General features: G+C 51.2%; 1 protein-coding gene across 1 annotated transcript in view; it reads left to right on the top strand.

Annotated features, from left to right (window-relative positions):
- The window catches only part of SENP5 (SUMO specific peptidase 5), an 80169-nt gene extending 67964 nt beyond the window's left edge, over nucleotides 1–12205 (top strand). The window contains exon 10 of the mRNA XM_051781499.1: nucleotides 10905–12205. Coding sequence (XP_051637459.1) covers nucleotides 10905–11150 — 246 coding nt within the window. The 3' untranslated portion in view covers nucleotides 11151–12205. The remainder of the gene's footprint in view (nucleotides 1–10904) is intronic.
- Nucleotides 12206–21265: the final 9060 nt, after the last annotated feature.

Below are 21265 nucleotides of genomic sequence, written 5' to 3' on the forward strand. Positions count from 1 at the left end.
CCATCCTCCTCCAGCTGCTTCCCAAGGGACTCCCAATACTTGTGCTTGTAAACTGGCAGGAGAGAGTAGGGCGAGACCAGGCCAGCGCTGCTGCATTCCTCTTGCCCTTGGATCTTGAGGAGATCTTGAGCCAGATTAGCCCAATCCCCCCTCGAGCCTCCCTTCCCTGCAGGGGAGGCCTGGACCTCCGTGTCAACTCCGGTCTGCTCGGCAAGGGCTTGTCACCTCCCTGCTCCATGGCACAACACATTAGTGCATTCAGCCAAGAAGGATGCTGGCTGTCTTTGCTGCTGCTGGGTTGCATTACAGTCCCCTGTCTATGGCAATTTGCGACGCGCCATCGCCCCAGGGGCACGGCAGGATCTTCTGTTCGCCGGTTGTTCACTGTGAGCACACAGATGCCTTTCACCCACGGGCCAAAGCTCAGGGAATCCCTGTAGGTATCTCACTCAACATGTGCCTGTTGCCCTGGAGGTGTTGGTGGGGCTGAGATCTGGCTGCAAATGGCACAAGGCCAGGCTGGAGAGCCTCTGCCAGGACATGGAGGTCTCTGCTCATGGGGGCTGCAGTCTGTGAGCCTCCTGCCCTGGGCTGCTCTGTGTCTTAATGACTGTTAAAGGGGAAAAAAGATGTTGCCTCCTCCATGAAGGATGGAGTTTGTGAAACAACCTTATAATGTTTACTTGGAGGGCACCAGCCCTCATCCTGTGATACCTCCTGCTTTGGGCTGACCAAACAAGACAGCAGATGGAATAAGCAAATAATTTGGGGATTTTTTTTTCTTTTCTTTTCTTTTCTTTAATAAGACCCTCTTCCCTTCCCTGAATCCTAGAAAATAGCTGGGTGGAAAGCATTACCTGATGCTGGTTTCAGGTCTGACTCTGCTCTTGGGGCCATGGTTGTTTCCTGGGGCAATCCTGGGTCTCAGGGAAGGAAATAGCCTGGGAATGCTGAGGATGGACTGAGAATGGGAGCCTGGGGACAGCTACTGCAGCTGAGCAGCAGAGGAACCAGAGAAAGGGTGGATTAATTCCTGCAATCTCTGTTCCTCTCCCATGCACCTGAGATGCCCAACCTTCCAAAATCCGAGCAATCCACTGTAATCTCCTCACTGGACTGGGACTGGCAGGAAGATATCTGGATAAACTTGCTTCCAGGCTGCTGGGGGGCAGGGACCCCCAAAATCTCAAGCCCACTTGCCCAGCCGTGGCCCAGTCCCTGACTCGATGGCCAGCCCCTGCCCTCTGCTGATGAGACACGGAAGTGCCAAATTCAGACCAAACAGCCCCAAATCTGAGGGGTGCCCAGTGGAGGGGGGTACCAGGGGTCTGGAGAAGGTTTTTTGTTGAGGTCTGCCTGGAGAGGCTGCTCCCTGCCTTGTACCTCTCACACCCAGGAACAGTTTTGTGGTACTTGGCATTCATTCCTCTATGCTTAATTTCATCCCATTTAGACCTAGTAAAAACTATTCCCTGCAAGCAATTTATTCAACAAATGTAGCTGGCACTTTCTGTTGCTGAGTTGTCCAGGAAGAGACCACAATTTTTAATGATTTTTTTCCATTCAGTGAATGCTCTTTATGTCAGTATTTGAGCTCAGGGTTGTTCATGAATGGCAGTATAGTAAAAAAAAAATATCCGGTGGCCTATCTGAGCTGCAGTTTGCTATTCACGCTGCGAGGCCAGGTACCTTATCACACCAAGTATTGTTTCTCTCCCCTGAATAGGAGCCCTCATCTCCCTCAACTACCTCCACTCCTACCCAGAACAAAATTAATTTCATCCTGCAACAAATCTGGCTGCTTGATTAAATGAATCTGTTGCCAGGCCTGAAAGATATCTCAGTGAGCAAAATTTCATTTCTGGTTGAACACCCACCGAGCCGGCCACAGATACAAGCGGGTGGTACCCGGAAGAGCTCAAGGCTGTATTTACACTGCTAACCTGCCTCTGACCCCCTCACTTTGGTTCATAATGCTCTGGAAAGCAGCTCCTGTGGGTGTGTAAATACCCTGGACACCTAAGGCTCCACATTAGGCTCTCCCACCCCAGTGCCTGCTCCTGGCTGGTGCCTAGTCAAGCTTGGCAGATTGAGCTCTTTTAATTTTTCCTTAAAAAATCAATCCTTCCCGCTCTTTTATCTGTTGTAGAAGAATATCACCCTCTACATTGATTTCTCTGCAATTTCTTGGTGTACTCCGAAGATCTGAGTGTGTTGCTGAACCTGGGGTTGGAGGTGTGATCCTCCTGGCATTACATCCCCAACCCTATCCAGCTCTAGCCCTCTGTTATCCTCAGCCCAGGATGACACTGCCTACTTCTGTCGCTATCCCACGCACTCTCTCTGCCTTGTTTCCAGGCACCAAGGCCCTTTTTGTTCTGTCTATCATGACAAACATAGGGGAGTACTCACGGCCGCTGCCTGGGGAGGGGTTTGCCAAAACTATCCTATTCTGGAGCATTTTATAGTAACTGTGTGATGAGGAAAAGATGGTGAGGGCTTACCGTTCTAATTAGGATCGTTTCTGTCTTGCAAGAGGGATTGGCGGGTAGTATTTATGGATACGAGTAGGTTCAGAAAAATTCCTAGCACCATCTGTTTGAGAGAGAACAGGAAGAATTTCAATATGCTTTAGACCTTGAAGAGTAATGTTTGTATAACAGGCTCATAAAATCAATTTCTAATAGTTACAGGTACCCCCTCAGGAATTTAAATAGTCTGTTAACAAAATTATTCCATCTGCCAAGCAAATACACTAAATATGCATGCTCCATACTACATATATGGCTGCATGTGCCTTTCTCCTCCACAGTGTGCCCTTGTGTCTTGAGTGCTGGTTTCGCTCCTGGGTTACACTCAGTCTTTCCTGGTGGCACCTCACTGTATATTCCTGATTCAATGGGAGCTCACTCACCTGCCTTTGGCCTGTCAGATGAATCACTGTTATGGTCACCTTGTTCCCCAGGAGCTGAGTGTGGGGGTCGCTCTGTCCTGGTCCCCTTCCTGTCTCCTGCTTGGCTGCCCATGGGCTGCCAGGGGGAGAGAAGTGGCTGCAGGGGTTGAAAGGGCTGTAGAGGACAGGGGGGCTGAATATGCAAACAGAGAACATGCTAGGGGCAGGGTCAGTCCCTTCACACCCTGTTTGCAGCCTGTTGGTGTTACAGCCTGGACGTTGGGCCAGTTGGGCTCTGCTCTGCTTCCAGTCTCCTCAATCCTCCGTGGCACCTCACTTTTCCATTACCACTTTGGATCCATCAGTACCCTGCTTGGTGCCAGGACTCAAATGCATCCTGCCTTGTATGTTTGGGAACAGGCTGACAACACAGGGCATATGCAGGCAAACTGCAAATATGTCATCCCGTTAACAGTTTGCATTTAACGCTGCCCGTGGAGCCGTGCGACACCTTGCCAGTTCTGCAAAGGTTGTGTTCTCAGTGTTATCAGGAGTGATTTATGGTGAGAGTTAGGTTGTGTGTCCAGAATATCGATGGAGGCGTTTGCTGCCTATTGTGTTTAATAGCTGTTGGGGTCCCTCTTTTTACCATTGTGTCATTTGCTGCCTGCCAGCCTGTGCAGGTCTGGGAGTGCGTCTCTGTCGGGGCAGAGTTATTGATTACGGTGTGTTTGGAGTAGTCGCTGGCTGGGTACGAGTGGTGGGTGCCTCTTCCAGATGGCTGCAGCCGGCACAGCACTTGCTGGCCACTGTCCCCAAGTCCCCTTGCCCACCTGGGGCAGCATCATTGCAGAGAAGGTGCCCAGGAGCTGAGTGCTCTGCCCTCCTTTTCCCACCTTGTATCAACCAGAATCAAAGTGAAACGTGAGTGACTCTTTGCTGGGGAGCGGAGTTGGAAGGCTAAAATCTGCACGGTTTTAATGGATTTACCCTCTCCACCCCACAGGCAGATGAGGCACAGAAATCCCATGGTATTCACCAGTGGTCAGGCTGGAGGTGTCCTGGCGGGAAGAAGCAAAGCCCCACATGTCTGAGGTGCGCCAGGAGACTGGGATTTCCCTCTGATGATGATCTCTTTGTGCTAGGCGGTTTCTTCTTCTTTTTAATTTAAAAATCCACATTCCCACTTCCACATAGCTCGTTATCTCAGGGCATGTGATGAGGTGTCCAGGGGTCTGTCGCGGCAGAGATGATGCAGAACACATTTGTGCAGGCGGTTGGATCTGACCCCCCTCTCCCTCGGGGAACGGGTGGTTTTCATTTCAGCCTCTTCCATTAGAAGCTCTAAGGGGAGCTCCATCTATTAACTGAGAACTGCAGGCCTGTAAATTTTGGCAAGAAAAAGTCCTTGGAAGCAAGTAATCTGTATTTTCTCAGAGCTGTTTGTCCTCCCTCTTTGCATGTACAGCTTTTGCTGGTCGGGAGGCAGGTACTGCTGCTGACTCCTTCTCCACATGTGCAGATTGATGGTGTCTGCTCCAGAGCCCGCTCCCTCTTCCCTTTCTCTCCCTCTCAGTTTTGTTCCTTCTCTTTTGAGCTGTTTCTGCTTTGCTTGGGAGACTCCTTTAGCTGCCAAGTCCTGATGTGTATCTGTTCATTTCCTAGGGCAAACACATTGATCTGTGATTTCTGTTATGATACTGCAGATTTCTGTTCCCTTTATTCTTTTTTTTTTTTTTTAACTTTATTCTGCCATCCAGGAGGTGGTTTCTGTGCTATGGAGAAGCACAATATTTCTAGAAAAATGTGTGTTTCCCTGCCTCAGAGCTGTGCCTAATTGAGTACAGAGCAAGCGTCCATCCCTCTTAGTTCCAGTGTAATTCACTGCGGTGTGTTCCTTTGTGATTGTGTTATTCCAGCAATAACAGCTACTCTCCTTCCAGATATTTATTCTTTTCATGAACATCAGCATACTGGCAAAGAGTTGGGATTTTTTTTTTCCATCTTAATGCTCTACTTCATAGCTCAAATCAGGGATTTATGCTTCAGGGATCTCAGAGAAGACTTTCCTCTTTTCTGCTACCTCTTTCCAGAAGCGCCATCTTTCTACGCTGGGATTTCGAGTTCTTGGACATGTGTTACTGCTGCCGGGGATGCTGCTCACTGCTTTCAGATTTGTATTTACTGCGGTGCTTTGCTCTTTAATTTTGTCGTTCTCTCTCTGGCACAGAGATGAAATGATGCAAATAAAGGCTGGAGCGTTTGGTTTGGAGTCAAACCAACACTGGCCATTCCGAGTGGGGGCTGGGGGGAGTGGGAGGGCAATGGGCAGCATCTTCCTATGCAGCTGCTGCAGCTCTGGGCATCCTGTGAGGGCTGTGATGGAGGGGCAACAGCCTGGACAGAGGTGAGTGAGCACCCAAGGTGTTCCCAACACCTGGCACAGCGAGGGCAGGAGGAGAAAGCGCACGTAAGACAGGGATGCCTCCCAAGTATACTGCTTACCTCTCCCTGTGCTGAGGATAATGCATTAGTTTTTCATTCTGGAAGACCTTATTTCTTATTATGAGTTAGTTTTACAGCACCCTGATGTGTGCTCAGCGCTTTACAGTGCGGGGAAAAAGATGAGGTCCATGCGACAGATTTACCCGGCATTAAATCCTGACTGGATTACAAAGGAAAGAAGTAGTGTGTGTGCCCTGGCCTTCATCCTGTCATGCTGCCACAGGAACTTTGAGCAGCTTCTACCTTTTTTAGTGACATGAGGGGGTTTTTCTGCCCCATGGCAGCCTTGCTGCCTGCTGTGCTCTGCTTCTCACCCAAACCATCGCTTTTGGCAGGTGGGAGTCCCACGAAAGCTGCAGCAAGGAGGGCATATGGCTCACAGCTCCCAAATGGGGACCAGCGAACAGTGCAGTGCCAGGACCATTTGACAGCCTGGCACAGTCCCCCTGAGCCACCTGCGAGTGGAGGGAAACATTGGCATTCAGTGAGGGCTCATTCACCCAGGCTGGCATCTCAGCTGCAGGCTGTGCTGGAGCCAGTGGGACCTGGAAGCTGTGTCAGGGTGAGTTTGCGGTGGGAAGCCATGCTGGAGGAGGGCAGGCTGCCCCAGAGCCATGACCCATCTCAGGAGAGCTCTCTGTGCCCTGCCAGAGGGTGCCTGGGTGCACCTCAGCTCAGCCATCTGGGCAGGAGATGTGCAGCCTGTCTCCCACAGCTCTGGGACCTACGGGGATGCTCAGGCTCCAGCACGGTCAAAATGGGGAGGCGATGGGCCCTCTACCTCATCCCCACCCCCAGGCACTGCCATTGCCCTCCCCAACTGCGTGGGAACAGCTCCTGGGGCTGGAGCATGCCGAATTTCACTTTTTAAATGGGGCTTCTGGCACCCGGCCAGGCAGCGTTTCGTGTTGTCAAATATTTTGGCAAACCGCATCTCAGCTTTAGTCTGAAGCGTCTTTTGCTGGGGAAACGGCACCAAGCCGAGCAGCCAGCACGGTCCCAGCGCAGAGGGGAACACCACACTGCTGGCCATATCCTGCATGGGAGCTGCTGGTGCTGGAGTGCTGTCCCATCCTGGCTGGGGGCACTGGGGACTGCACCTGGACAGGGCGACTGTGGTGAGCAATGAAAGGGCCACAAAAAAGGTGTTTCAAGGTGACTGAAAGGGTTTGTGAAATCAGGCTGAGCGGGACAAATTGTATTGACAAGAATAAGAAAACCCTGAAAAGTGATTTTTCAAGTCCCTCTTTTGGCTTTTTGTTCTGAAATTGCCCTGCATTAAGAAGAGAATAATAAAAAAAAAAATCCAGCTCTAAGTAAACTAGAAATAAGGGGACTGTATTTTTTTTACCACCTCATTGGAAAAATGAAACATATTTGTTCTGGGTCAGACCAAAATGAGCAAAGCAATCAGTTATCCACAGAGCCACTCTGCAGGCTGGTTTCCCTTCTGCTCACTCTCCTGGGCATCCTTGAAAGAATATCCAATACCTTTTTATGATATTTGAAAGAAAATATCTCCGAGGAAAGAAAAAAAAGCAAGGTGTGATCCCAAAAAGTCCGCTTTTGCAGCTTGGACAGACTCATCTTTCCCTCCCGCGGCCGCCGCTCCTTCCTCCTGCCCATCACGTTGTGTGGTTAGAGCACACATACTCACGGCCCCAGCACCATGATGGGTTTTGAAAGCCTGAGAAATCCTCCCAAAAGCCTGGTTTCCGGCCAAAAAAACCCGAGGTTATGCAAACATACGCAGAGCTTGCAAACAGGCTGTGTGTGTTGGATGGAGAGCAGCTTTACGAAGCAGGTGTGAGCTGATGCAGGAAGAGCTGCGCTGCCTGATGTCTGCACTGAAAGCCAGTGTCAGCCCACAGACTGAAACCAGGGCTCTGGAATTAAAGAAAAAACAACCAAGGAATAAAAATCCACCCCTGCAACAGCATCCCAAGAAAAATTCCACCCGATCCCAGGCCAGAGGGCAGTGCCACCCATTTGGGCTGCAGGACCCCTTTTTGCTAGGCCACCAGCCCACGTGACGGGCTCTGGGGTGAACTTCCCCTACCACCTGCGTCCCTCATCATGCTGCTGTCATCCTGGTTATGCCCCCACAGCCCTGTGGGACTTTTTTATACCTTTGTAGAGGTTTAAAGGTAGATGGCTTCTTGGCAAAGGCATCCCTGGAATCTTCTGAGCCAGTGAAACCTCCTAAAAACCAAGTTCCTAGCATCTGCCAAGAAAAAGCTTGTTTGGGTTTAAAATGTGTTCAGAAGAGTCACTCTCTTATGAAAAACTGCGGCTGTCAAAGCACCACAGTGGAGTTGCACTTATTACATATTAATGACTCCACATCAGCTGCGTTTGCTTTACAGTACCCAAATATTGGAAATATCAATGTATGAGCATTCCTGAATGTGAATTGTCAGACACGCAGATCTTGGTGTCTGGAAGCCCAGCAGAACCCCAGCATTACCCACAGTAAATGCTCCCTGTGCCAGTGAATGCCATTGTGGAGCTGCACGGTCACAACCCTGTGAAAGCTGGGAAACCAGTGGTGTGGAAGATGTGAGTCTATCTTGCTCCATCCCGGAGCTGTTGGCTGCACCGACCTCCTAATTTGGATGCTTTTAGCAAACAGGGTGAAGTGGCTCGTGCCAGTGTGATAATGTGGAGGGAGGCACGTGGTGTGAAAAGCCTCAAGGGGGAAAAGGGACAGTGATGTTTGCAGTGTGGGATTCTTGACACCTGGTGTGGGAGGCTGAGCAGAGCAGGAGGTGCTCTCTGGCACAGAGAGGGTCTTTCAGAGTATTTAAGCCTTTTTCTGATTGCTCCCTGAAGGGGATTTTTTGGGGACTGAATCTTATCCCCTGCGTTACTCAGTGGAGAGGGTTTGGGGTTGTCCTGTATAGGGCCAGGGGCTGGACTTGATGATCCTTGTGGGTCCCTTCCAACTCAAGATACTTCTACTCCTATTCTATTCTATTCTATTCTATTCTATTCTATTCTATTCTATTCTATTCTATTCTAGGGTCTAGGCCTCTTGGGATGACAGGGCTGAGTGTCATCCTCCCCCTTCACCTCTCTCCTCCAGGGCAGGGAGGGATGCTGCATGGGTTGGGTGAGTGCCAGGCAGAGCTGATCCTCCTGGGGCTGCTGCAGGAGAATTGGCAGAAATGGGACTGGGGAAGCCATGACTGGGACCCTGCTGCTCATGCCATTCTCTAGGCTGATAAAGGAGACTGAAGCATCTCCTCTTGCTCATTCCCCGGCCTGGTGCAGGCACTAGGAATTATCCCTTGAGATGCTTTCTGCAGCCTCTACTGTCCCCACTGCCAGGCATCAGATCCTGATGGAGCACAGTCCCTGTGCATGGCAGGTCTGGTTCTCTCCCAGTTACCTTGCTGCCAGCAGGGCAGCAGCTTGGGCTTGTCTGGGTAGTTCATCAATGATGTGCTCTTTCCTCACTCATATCTCCAGAATATCTTGGTGGGTAGGAATACACTTCCTGGCCTCCCTTCTCCTGTGTTCATTGGGGAAACTGAGGCATGAGATGGTGGGGATGCAAGCACAGATGTCTCCTCCAGCACAGGTGGGTCTGCAGCAGAGCTGGAACAAAACCCCAGGGGGTTCAGCACTTCACCTTCTGCATCTGCTGTAAATCCACCTTCTTCCACCACTCACTGTGCTCGGCATTAGCACGATATTAGTTTGAAGGAAACACTGACACTCCGTTGCCTTTTTTGGTTTTTGGTTTTTTCAAAAGCATGTCATGTGGGAGTTATTAAAAGAGTTGCCTACATTTTAGAAATATTTCCAGGAAGAAATTTGCCAGTGGGCTGTGGAAGAGGGAGTGTGATGCTGACCAGCACAAGGCTGGCTGCCAGACCGTGCTCTCTACTCATCCATCAGACTGTCCCCAAAACCTCCCTTCCCCCAGTGAACTGGTAACAGCAATGAGCCAGGGTGCCAAAGTGTACCTTGCATCTGTGTACCTTGCATCACCTTAGCCAAGGTGATCAAAGGCTGCTTTCCTCCTCAGCCTGGCATGGGGGGACAGTGGCCACCTGCCAAGGTGCACATTCAGTTTGGAGCATTTGCAGCATCCCCCACCCCCAGGGATGGTGGTGCCTAAATGAGGACTGTGAATCTGTCAGGATTCTGCCTGTCAGCTGCCTGTTCCTTGGAGACACAGGGAGCTGAGCCCTCCTGGGGGGACACCTGTGATCAGCATCGTGATGTTGGTCTCTGAATCTGGGGAAAGGCTGGGGCTGAAGAGCTCCTTTCTGGGAGCTGCCAGTGAGAAGCAGGAGGAGAAGCTGTGCTTAGGGAAAGGGCTTGTTAAAAAGCTGTGGAGAGTCATGGGCTAACTGAGGGGGTTCTCCTCAGGACATCTCCAGGTAACACCGAAGGGAAGAGCAATGGCAGCTCTCAGTGCCACTGAGTGCCTTGATCCCCCTGGCCATAACTCACACGGCCGTGACTCAGTGTAAAGTGCCTCCTGCACCTGCCTGCCTCTGTAACGGGTAAACAGTAATAGTTTGTGGTTAAAATATTGCCCTCAGATGGTAATCTGTGGGACATGGTTTATACAGAACAGCTGCCCTGGGAGGGGGGGTAACCTCTCCATCCTTGGCAAGAGGTTCTGTACTTGTGGTGCTGGATCCCAGGTGTATGGAGAGGGATGCTGTCGGATGGAGGGTTTTGCAGGCACCGTGCATGGCTCTGCACTCCACGAAGCAGGTAAGGTGCAGGGAAGTGTCTTTTACCACTCACAATAAGAGTGGTTACTGTGCTTACAGATAGAAATGGTATCAGTGAAACCTCAGAAGACGTCCCACCCAGAAGAATAGCAACACCAAATCCATGCAACACCATTTTCCCAGGGCTGTTACCTCCCTCCAGGATGGTGGTTCTTTGGGGCTGGGTGACCAGGATAATACTGGGTAGGATTTCAATCTGGCCCTTGAGGCTCAAAAGAGGTTTGGGGACAGACAAAAGTCTCCTGCAAGTGGGTGGCAGTGACGCAGGGCAGAGCGATGGTATTGCTGGTATGTCGAGCACCTTGTTTATTATACCTCAGACATGTCGCAACAGTGCTGGGTTGTGTAATGGTTTCCAGGAGATTTTCCTGCTTTCAGCTTTTGGGGCTCTCATTCCCAGGGCTTGGTTTCTGCCAGAGGTGGTATCTGGTAGAGAGAATGAGTTAAAATCAAACTTCTTAGGTGGGGTTTTGTGTTGAGATACCAAGTGTGTGATGGAGAGAGGGAGGAGGAGACTTCCACCTTTCTGAGTTTGTTTTTTTTTTTTTTTTGTGAGCACCTTCCTTCCTGGGAGCTTAAAGACAAGGGGTGAAAGCTGGGTGCAGCTTCCAGTCTAGGTAGTCTGATGCTACTCCATTTCAAGAAAATTGTAGGCATTGACATCAGGAATTTCACCTACAGGGATTTAAGTGTTTCTGCCTAGCACCAATAAGAGGTGGTACTTGACAAATGGCCTTGCCTTCTCATTGCAGGAGACCGAGGATCCCGTGATCCAGCCCAAGAACTTCTATGGAACTTCTGTGGCACTATTCCTGCCCCTGCCAAGTCCCAGCCCTCCTCAGGCTGAATTTTGGCACGTTCCTCCCTTTCCCTTTCCTTTGTGCAATTTTCTTCTCTCTCTCTCCTTTCCCGGAATTGGAAGAGTTTGCACATGCAATGTGAGTCACCTCGTCTGCTGCAAGGTGCAAAGGACAGAGAGAGCTCTGTTCTCCTGGTAGTTCCAGCTGGGGCTTGGATAAATCCTCTGAGTTGTCAGTCAGCAAAGGTGAGCTCCTCATTCAGTACGGGTGACCCAGGAGTTTCAGAAGCTCAAGATATTGCACAACTTGGAAGAATTATCACTGGGAAAATTACTGTAGCACCCGAGGGGAATTCAGCTCTCCACCACAAATGCGGAGGCATTCAAGCTTCTCCTTGAAGCGGCTGCAAAAATGTCTTGATTTGGCCATTTTTGTTTTCCAGAACCTCATTCGGCACATTGACTGAAATCTTCCTGGCCCGGGTTGTGCCCCCAGCTCCGGGGGATTTTCTTATTTTTGAAAACTCCAGCTAAATGCTGGCACAGTTATAAGGAATTGAGGGAAGCTCTTAAAATGGAAAATGTTGGGCAAGCCCAAATAGCTTTGGAGCATGTGGCATGGTGAGGACAACCTCCTTGATGGAGACTGGGCTCCCTCGTGCTGCTGTCTGCTGTGCTCAGCTGGGCACAGCACAGATGGGCACTGAGCATGGAAGGATGCTCCTGCCCCCACTCCAAATGAGAGCATCAAATAGTAGGGTACAGCAACACCAAACCTGCTTCCCAGTGCACTTCTCTGCAGGGAGGTGCTGGGCAGCAGTTAAGGGGGACCTATCCAGATCACTGCCATGTCCAGGTTCCTTCCACATCCGGACTTCAGCCCTCAAAGGATGAGTTGCACCATGTATTTAAGCCCACGGCAAGGTCCCCCTCTGTGCTTCCCTTGCAAAGAATGAAATAACCTGGAAGCTGTTGGTCTCTGGAAGCAATTTAGCATGGGACGTGGCTATTAATTTAAATAGATTACAGAAATTTGAACTAAGCTGCATATAAATCTTCTGACCAGTTCTTTGGGCTTTGGTCTCTGTTGTTTACACTTTCTTTTTCTATTTTTTTTCGATTGTGTTTTATTGATTCCTGAAGCTGTGATGTTTCGGTTGGAGCTCACTGCTTAGATGGCAGGCAGCTTCACTTTTCCACACATATTACCTTTCAGAGCTACTGTGAGTAGGACACAGATGTTACTAGGTCTCAGGTAAAGCCATCAAAGGTGGACGTTCAATAAAGTTTGACATCATCTTCAACCTGAAGGCAAAGGGGTTGGTTTTGATTAGCAGCTCGCAGGGCTGAGCCTAACCCATATCGGAGCTGCTGCTGCTACTTTACCTGAATGGCAAAACCACAGATGGTAATTATAACCATAAGTGCTTACAGATTTCCTAACAACAAAGATAATTTGTTTGCTCCATGCCTTGTTAGAAGGAGAATTTTGTTCTGGTGACTGGGTGGTTTGTGAATCAGTCGTTGCCCTTTCACCCCTTCATCCCCGGCTCGGCTGTTCCCCCCAGCTGTGGCCATTAGATGTTGATCCAACCAGAAGGGTCCTGCCGAGTCTGGTCTCTGCAGCGGCCACAGAGACGCCAGCCCAGTGCAAGGAGCCATCCTGGCCTGGCAGGGAGTGTGATGCTGTGCCAATGCCCATGGGATGCCCTGGGATGCTGGGCAGGGGAGGTCCTCCTTGCTAAAACCATCCTTTCCTCATCCTATGCTTGTGCATATAAATTCTGGGGCAATTTGGGTTAAAACTTGCTGCCAGGCTGCCCCTGAGTCATTGGACAACTGCTGCTGGTCCAAAGCAGGGTAAAGCTCAGTTGCATTCCCCATGCTCACCCCATCGCCCTGCTGTGGAGGATGGCAGCCAGGCTTGCACTTCAATTCTGGGAACCACTGCCAAAAACCATGGCTTTCCTCCCATCTGAAGGTGACCTAGCATCTGAAGTCTTGGGAGGAAAACGGGGGGAGCTTGTCACTATTGATCCCTGACAGCCAGAGGTCTCTCTGCACCCTGCAGCCGCTCTCCAGTGCTGGAGACGGGTTACCTGTAAATTAAACCAGCTGGTGACAGTGGCTCGCTGGCAGCCCTGGCCCGTGTCCACAGCCATTCCTTGGGGCAGAAAGCCTATGGGTCGGCTTGGACCCCGGCTTGGCAGCGACTGAGGGCAGTGTCTCGCCTGTCGCGGGCAGGCAGATAACAGCTTTGATTTCTGGGTCTCACTTTAATTATAATGGAAGGACGCGGTTCGTTAAGTGCCCGCTTTGCTTTCCAGAGATCCCTCCCGGCTGCCAAGTGCGCTGGGCTAACAAAAGCATTCCTCTCCCCGCCGGGGCCGGCCGCAGCAGCCCGTATGGCGAGCAGACGGAGGGGATTAATGCACACAAGAACAGTCTGCCCGACTCCCGGTCCCTGAACACAACCTGAGACCTCTGATCGGCCTCTCCGGGAGAAGAAACTACCCTTGAAATGGAGACCTCCTCCAAAGAACACTCTTATGCCTTTACACCATCTCCTTTACACATCTCCACCTCTCTGCCCGGCACGGGCAGAATACCTGCAGGGTCTTGCCCCAGAGTGTGTTTCTCCTCTCCCACAGCTTGAATCAGATGATTTTTTCCATGCCAATCGTACCTGGAGTTGTTCAAGATGGTGATATTGATCTTGTTCATATTTGTTGCCTTAATGAGTCACAAATTCTGTCTGCAAGCAGAGGTGCCGGCTGGCTGCTGCTAACCTGCCTTTCTGGAAGGGTAGGAATTTCAGCAGATTTGGAGAACTGGTGTTTTCTTAGATTCCTAAAGGAAATTACACTAATTGCAACAACCCCCATGTCCCTGCAGCAAGCAGAAGTGATAGGATCTCCCCCAAATGTCTGCTCCTGGTCACTGTAACCTTCCTACAGCCCATCTCCCACCCTGCAGCACTGAAGGACCTGCGGCAGGTGATCTGCCAGACTCACGGCTGCTTTGAGGCCAAATTGTTTCTGTGCTAGTTCATCTTTTGGCTGTGGATGGTTACTTGGGCTGAGCAGAAGTGTCAGCTTACCACATGGGCAGGGGACTCAGGCCGTTCACTGCCGCTGCTCTGATCTTGGGTGTGGCCAACATTTCCTTATTTTGAAATTATTTTAATATTCAGGCTACATGAATATCCACACACGGGCACAGTACACGGGGTCACAGCACAGTGCTAGTGTGGAATTAATATAAATGCTCTGTGGGGTATGTCTAAACAATGGTCCCATATTAATCAGCTTAATATTAATCAGCTTTCTCCTCCACTCAGATCTAGCAAAGCCCCCCCTCCAGAGCAGGACGTGGTACTGGTTTGGGGATGCAGCCTGTTTCTGAAGCAGGACAGTGTGCTTCTTGCACGTCTCAGATGCTCTTCAATAGGCTTAATTTAAACATTAACTCCCAATTTGCCTCTGGGCTCAGGGCATGGAAAAAATTAGAGCAAAAGGAGAATTTTTCAAGAAGTTCTGAGTGAGTAAAGCAGGGTTATAATAGAAATAGTTTTTGACCTTAATTATGGCTTCTAATGGAAATAGTTGTGCAACCTCAGCAGTGGGGTTTGGTATATGCAGCAGATCTGAGCCAAGGATGGTGACAGGATGACAATGAGGGCTCGGTGGCCTTGGCTGCTCACTCATAGGAGGCTCTCAGGCTGAGGCTGGCAAGGGAAATGTTCCTCATTTCCACCATCCACAGCTCTGGCTCACTCCATTCAGACCTAAGGCTTTGCCCCATTTCTGCTTCACACAAGAATGTAAGCGGCCTCAAGTCCCTCATCACTGCCGGCGGATTGTGCAGCCAGCACCCAGCACCTCCGGACAGAGGAGCAGTGAGAGCCTGTAATTCCCTGCTGGGATCAATACAGAAAGTCCCAGCACAAAGGCAGCATGGCTCCCTCTGTTCTACTCCCACCCAGGCAGGCACAGGAGGGACAGCCTGACTCTCTCTCCACTCCCCTGGGGAAGCAATTCTTGGCTGTGAATGCAGATAAAATAAACTCCAGTGCTGCCCTCCAGGGATAAATTATGCCGATGGGAGCTGCTGACCTGCAGAGATACTTGTTTGAAGGATCCAGATTGCAAAATAATGACATAGCATTTGCTAGGGGTGGGAGCAGTATGGGTTAATTACTGAAGAGGAAGCACATCACCTTTGGTGTTGGGTCAAACCTCCTCGCTCTGGAATTGTGCTGTTATTACCCCTGCTATAACGGGTCACTTGGCACAGCCTGGGAGCAATGACGTGTGCGGCTAAAGTGATTTAGAAACCTCTGTTTTGGGTGATAAATGGATCCTGGCCCTCCGACAGGCCAGGGATTGCCTGGGTCACCTCTTCTACCATAAAGGCAACCAAGATCTCAGGGCATGGGGCTGGCAGAAGGCTCACTTTTGTCTACGGAAATGCAGGTGGGATGAGTGGTTGATTAACACAGCTGCAGGGCTGGAGGACACCAGCCAAAACCACTGCTGTCAGCAGGGCAGGCTGGGATGATGTGAGATCCAGAGGGACTTGAGGAAGGTGTGACCTCCTCCTGTGCCTGCACACTGCCAGCAACAGTCATGGAAAACGATGGTGACATCTTGCAAGGGACCAGTGTCCTTCACATCTGCAGTGATGTCGGGGTGGGTGGGGAATGGCAACCCTTCTTCCCTAGAGTGCTGTGCAGAACTGTCCTCTTGCCAGATCTCAGCCAGCTTTAGGATGATCTCCCAGAGATATCCATATGTCTCTTCTGGATATAAATGCAAGAAATGTGGAGTGGTTCCTGGTCCAAAAGGGATGTGGGGTGCAGCAAGCCCCATCCAGGCCTCTGTGGTGTTTTTGGAAACATGCTCATGGTGTGTATCCTAATTTCTCGCTCCCAGAAGTGATCTCACAAGTGTGACCATGAGGAGGCATGGGGCTGCAGCAGCTCTGTTACACCTCCCAGTCTGGGAGTCAGTGATCTGCAGTATCCCAAAGGCAGCTCCTGCCTTAACAAGAGCAGAGGGAGGATGCTTCCCTTCCAGGCAGGGACCCACAACAAGATCTCTCCAAATGCTCAGGGCCCAGCAGCCACTGCCAAGGCACACGTCCTTGTGTTTTCAGCTCTCAGTTCCTGAAAACTTTGGGAAACCTGACCATTTTGGTCCTCCAAAGGGTGCTGGAAAACCCCGACCTCAGTGTGGGGGTTGAGTTGTTCGAAAAATTCAGGCTTTGTGCTGAAGATGCAAACATGTTAGTTCCCCTCCATTGCCTATGTCTCTGTGTAGGTTGCAGAAATAAAGCAAGTGTTTAACATGCAGGCATTTAACCCTTTCAGGATTCCAGTTTATTCAAAGCATTACCTAACGTAAAGAATCGTTCGGTGCGTTTTGACAGCTACTGTTTTAAAGTTCTTATCACCGTTATTTCTTCTTTTATCACGGTTTTTGTATTGTGTGGTGAAGATTCGTCTCTTTCCTCGCCTAGTTTATCTATAATTCAGGACGTTTTTACACTTAGGTTATAATTGACTTTTCCATGCTGCAGCAACTCAAACAATAACTATTAATATTCAGCAGTCTATAGTGATAAAGATTTCCATTTACTTTCTTTTACTTAACCGTGTGAATATACGACATCCTATCTCACACGGTTAATATTGAATTCATTCATATTTACTCTCCATTTTCCTGTATAACAATATTGAAAGAATGAACACTGTGGTTTTGGGGACATCTGACTCCCACCCTCAGCTAGCCAGCCCTGCTCCCACAGAGGGGAGCTGATACCTGCAGATACTGGTGATGCTGTGATGCTGGCTGGCCATCAGCCCTCAGGTCTTTCCAAGGCTGGGGAAGAAGGTGGAGCAGAGTACAAAGCCCAGTCCCTCAGCCTTCCACGCCGCAGGGACAGGACCCAGGTCCTGCCACTGATGAGGATGCTGCATTTGCAGCCAAGAAGCGGTTGTCTCAAAAACCCAAAAGGGTTTCAGATGGTGCTAGAGGGCTGTGAGCTGAGTCCTGAAAATGGGGAATACGCCTTGGTACAGTGCCCCTCATGGTGTGAGGTAATGCTGTCGATGGATGAATGCGCAGGGCAGGTTGATGGTGGAAGGAGCCAGGAGCTGTGCTGGGGCTGGGAAGGCAGAATAGTTTGTTGTTTAAGGGGACTATGCTGCAACAGAGAGCCAGGAGCCCCCCGCCCTGACCTTACAGGACCGGTGAGGAAGTCTGAGGACACACCAGGCTGATCTCCCATCCCTTTTGCTGCTGTAAAATGCACAGCGGCAGGTTCGGCTGGGAGGCTCTGAACACCAGCACTGCAGCTGAGGCTCTGACCCACCACTGTCACCACCAGCAATTGCAAAAGCATCTTGGCTCTGCCTCGGGGGCTTTATTCTGCTGCACAGCCTCCTCCTGTGGTGCAAAGACACCCTATGGCTGGGTACTGCTGGGACCAGTGCCAGACCCAGGCTGGAGGAGCAGCCGGGGTGGGAACTGGTGGGAAACCCCAAACACATTCACCCTGACGCTGGGCATCAGCAGATGAGAAACCATCAACAGAGAGGATGGGGTGGTGGGAGGGTGAGCTGTCCCTCACTGCTGGGGCTTGGGGATGGAGCCGTGTGCATTTCCTTCTAATTGCCCCATGAAGGCTGGATACTTTCACCCTCGCTGTATGGGGCACTGTGTGGGAACCCACCATGGGGGCTGGCACCACCCCTCTGCACAGGCTCCTCTCACATAACTGGTGCTGCCAGTGTGGGAAGCACTGTGCTGGGGAGATGCCACCTCCTGCATTCATGTCTCTAACGGAAGGTGGAGCAGGAACCGGCTGTAAAAGCCAGCAGCAGGCTAGGTATTAACTGCAGCTGTGTCGAGCTGTTGTGACAGAGCTCTTCCTTGTAATTATGAAAAATGTCCTGCACAGGGGAGAAGTGGCAGAGCTGCTCCCCCCTGCTTGGAGAGAATGACTTTCCCAGGCAGCTTTCCTCCAAAAAAGAGAGGCTCTTCATCCTCTCTGCCCCAGCCACCCACGGAGCAGGACTGTTCCCACTGGTGCTGTTGGTGAGCTGTTCCTGCACTTCACGGCTAGTTAAGGGCTAGTGGGGTTAAACGGATAGTCCATTAATCTCGGCCCCACTGAGGTCAGAGCCGAGGGACACACATGCAGTGGGTGATTTATGGGCAGCCTGGGCCCGTGCCCCCTCCTTGTGGCTGCTGCCAGAGCTGCCCAGTGCAATGGGTTCTTGCCAAGCCTGACAGGAGGACCAGTGGCCCAGCAAGCTGTTCTGGCTGCAGCCGGTGATGCTTCCACCCTGGATCAGCCTTGGAAATAACTTGCCTTGCAAAGAAGCCTCAGGAGCAGGACTCCCCACATCGAAGCTTTCATCCCAGCCACCTCCACTGCCCTCCCTGCCTCAGTTTCCCCATCATTCAAGGAGTCACAGCCTCCCCAGCCTCACAGGACCCAGTGCCCATCGTAGCCAGTGCAATGCCCAGCCTGGTGCAAAGAACGGCTCCATGACACCAAGGCAGCTGTCCCCAGGGTGCAGCAGGTGGGATGGTGACAGCCAGGACTCCAGGGTCACCCCAGCCACAGGGAACCAGGAGCTGTCCCCACAGCACGTGTGGAGATGGGATACCCTCTTTTTTTCATATTCCTCTTGGCCTCTGATCAGAAGTGAGCACTATCTGCCTGCTATTAGCCTGCCTGCTGCTCTCTGCCCCGGGAGCAATCACAGGGTGAATGAATAAACACAACAGCATTTAGTGAGATCTGAAAGGAGATGTGATGATAATTTCTTCCCTGCAAATTGTAGGCGCTCATGTTTTCAGTGTGCTGAAGGCAATTAGAGTGGAGCGGAGCTGGCAAGACGAGGGGCAATGCTGGAGAAGCTGCGACTATGGAGCCGTAATAACAATTTAGATTCTATTTAGATACAAGTGGCTACAAGTCGCGTTTCAATATTGAATCAATCGACACAGACAAATGATATAATATGGAGGGGTTTGCCGGAATGGTAGGAGACGGTCCAGCCTTTTAGAGGCACCCAGGTGGGATGGGTGTCCGGGACAGATCCAGAGCTTCTGGCAGCATGGAGGGGAGACGGAAAGGGGTGATCCTGCAGGGAACAAATGGCTTTTCTCACAGCTTTTGGCACTCTGGGCTGGCTTATGCTCAGAATCGATTGGGGAGGTATTTTTAGAGGCAGTCTGGTATTTGTTAACCTTCTTGTGCAGAGTGGAACTCACTTCTCAAAAGCATGTGTGCGCGCACGCGTGCGAGAGGCAGGAGAGATCCCGCCAGAGATAAAACGTAAGTAGCCAGCCCCAGCCAAAGGCCGGGTGCAGCTGTATAAATACGAGGCGGCCTCCCTCGCCCCCACCTCCTAGCAGTCAGTGGGGCTGGTGACACTGGAGAATGCTTTGCTGTCATTAGTTAATTGAGCTGCTGATGTTAAGAAAAGGTTATGTATTTCTCCTGGTAGTTTTTCTTTGTAAAACTCTGACAGGGATCTCTTGCAATAGCAGTGGTAATGTCCCAGCTGGGGAGTTCGAGCAAATCTTCCCTATGGTGTGGAATTTTTTCTTTTCTTTCCCATCTTTTCCTTTTTTCTCTCCGTCCGAAGGTGGCTCTGCAGAGGAGCAGCGAACCCCAAGCCTCCCTGTGCGCCTGCCTCCTGTAAGTGATACCCCACACTGCCACCCCATGCAGGGTCTGCCCACCAGCCTGGGGACCACCAGCAGTGTGGCCCTCCCACCCCCTTACCTGCTCCAGGGAACAGCACAGGGACCCATGCACAGTGTCTGGTGTCCCCTCACAGCCGAGCACAGAGTGCTCAAGAGGGGAAAGCGGAATGGATCCAGTGTCCAGTGCTGGAAGCACTGCAGAAGCATTGTGGTCTGCACCTATGGAATCTGAAGTGCTCCACCAAATAGTACCCATATGCATCATGCTGCCAGAGGGGTCCCTGAGCACCCATGTCTTGGTCGATGCCATGAAACTCATTTCCCTGTAAGTGCTTTTAATGCACATCTCTTGAGACTCAGTGCCAGGGACCTGGGAGACAGTCTCCTTCCTCCGCCTTGTTCTGAGTTGTTCTGCTGGGAGGTTTTCCCAGATGGAGATGGGTCTCACCTGGGATGGCTGTGAGCAGGCTGCTTTGAACAGGGTGGTTCCAGGAGGGAAATGGGAGTGTGGGGGTCCTGGGAGCCGCGGTAGGTGGGGCTCAAGCAGCGTGGGTTTGCTGCTACAACCTCCCACACATTGCTCTGCAGAGAGCAGGATCGGGGTGTTAGCTGTCTGTAGGTGTGAGGATGAGTTTGCTGGGAGCACAGTGAAGGTGCATCACATGGTCATGTTTGATGGTCACTTGAACCCCCTGCACCTGTGAAGCACCACCCAGGTGTTCGGCTCCTCCTGAGGAAAACAGGACTGGATTTTGTGATGATTCACCTTCCAGTTGCCATCCCAGAGCAGCTCTCAAGTGTTCACGTCCACATGAAACAGCAGGCTGTCATTATCCACCCCCTCAAAGCCAGAGCACTGAAGTGGAGGAGCAGGCAGGGCAAGCTCCTGGCTGAGAGGCTGCACCCACGATGAGAGCAGCTCCAGCCATGATATGTTACGTGACCCCAGGGCCAGCTGCCATGGCCATCCTCACCCCATCCCGCCAGGACTCACTGCTCCTCACAGAGGGAGTGCGTCCTCCCACAGGGGCCAGGAGGAGAATGGTTGGGCATGGCAAGCCAGTGTGGAAGCCCTGAGCAAGCAACATTTTCACCTGCACTTCTGCCATGGGGATTTTATGCCAGTGTAACACATCTTGCTACAGCTTTTGCTCACCAGCTGCCTCCTGCCTCCTTTCTGTCTTCAGGTTTCCACCGAGTCTGCCAAAGCCTCAGTGCTTTGATTCCTCAAAACATCTCCATCCAGTGCTCTCGGTTCCTGAACCAAGTGATGACTCGGCAACAGACCTGTGAGTGAGACAGTCCTGCACATGCCTAACAGCTGGCTGTGCCAACCAGTAGCAAGCTCAACCCAGCCGGCACGACCTGCCCCTGTCCTCGCAGCCATCCTGTCCAAGCAGCTGTCATGGAGCCTTGAAAAATACTTGCTATAAACCTAGTACTGAAGTGGAGGGAAACCCCTAAGAAGCGTCTGGGTGCAACATGGGGGTGATGTGCTGCCACAGTCCCGCACACCAGCCCTGGCTTTGAGTCTCCACAGGATGAAATGTGACCCAGGCAGCCTTTGGGGTCAATGCTGCCTCACCCC

Source organism: Manacus candei, unplaced genomic scaffold (genome assembly GCF_025592945.1).
Source record: "Manacus candei isolate 608988 ecotype Guabito, Panama unplaced genomic scaffold, ASM2559294v1 h1tg000015l, whole genome shotgun sequence".
Taxonomy (NCBI): domain Eukaryota; kingdom Metazoa; phylum Chordata; class Aves; order Passeriformes; family Pipridae; genus Manacus; species Manacus candei.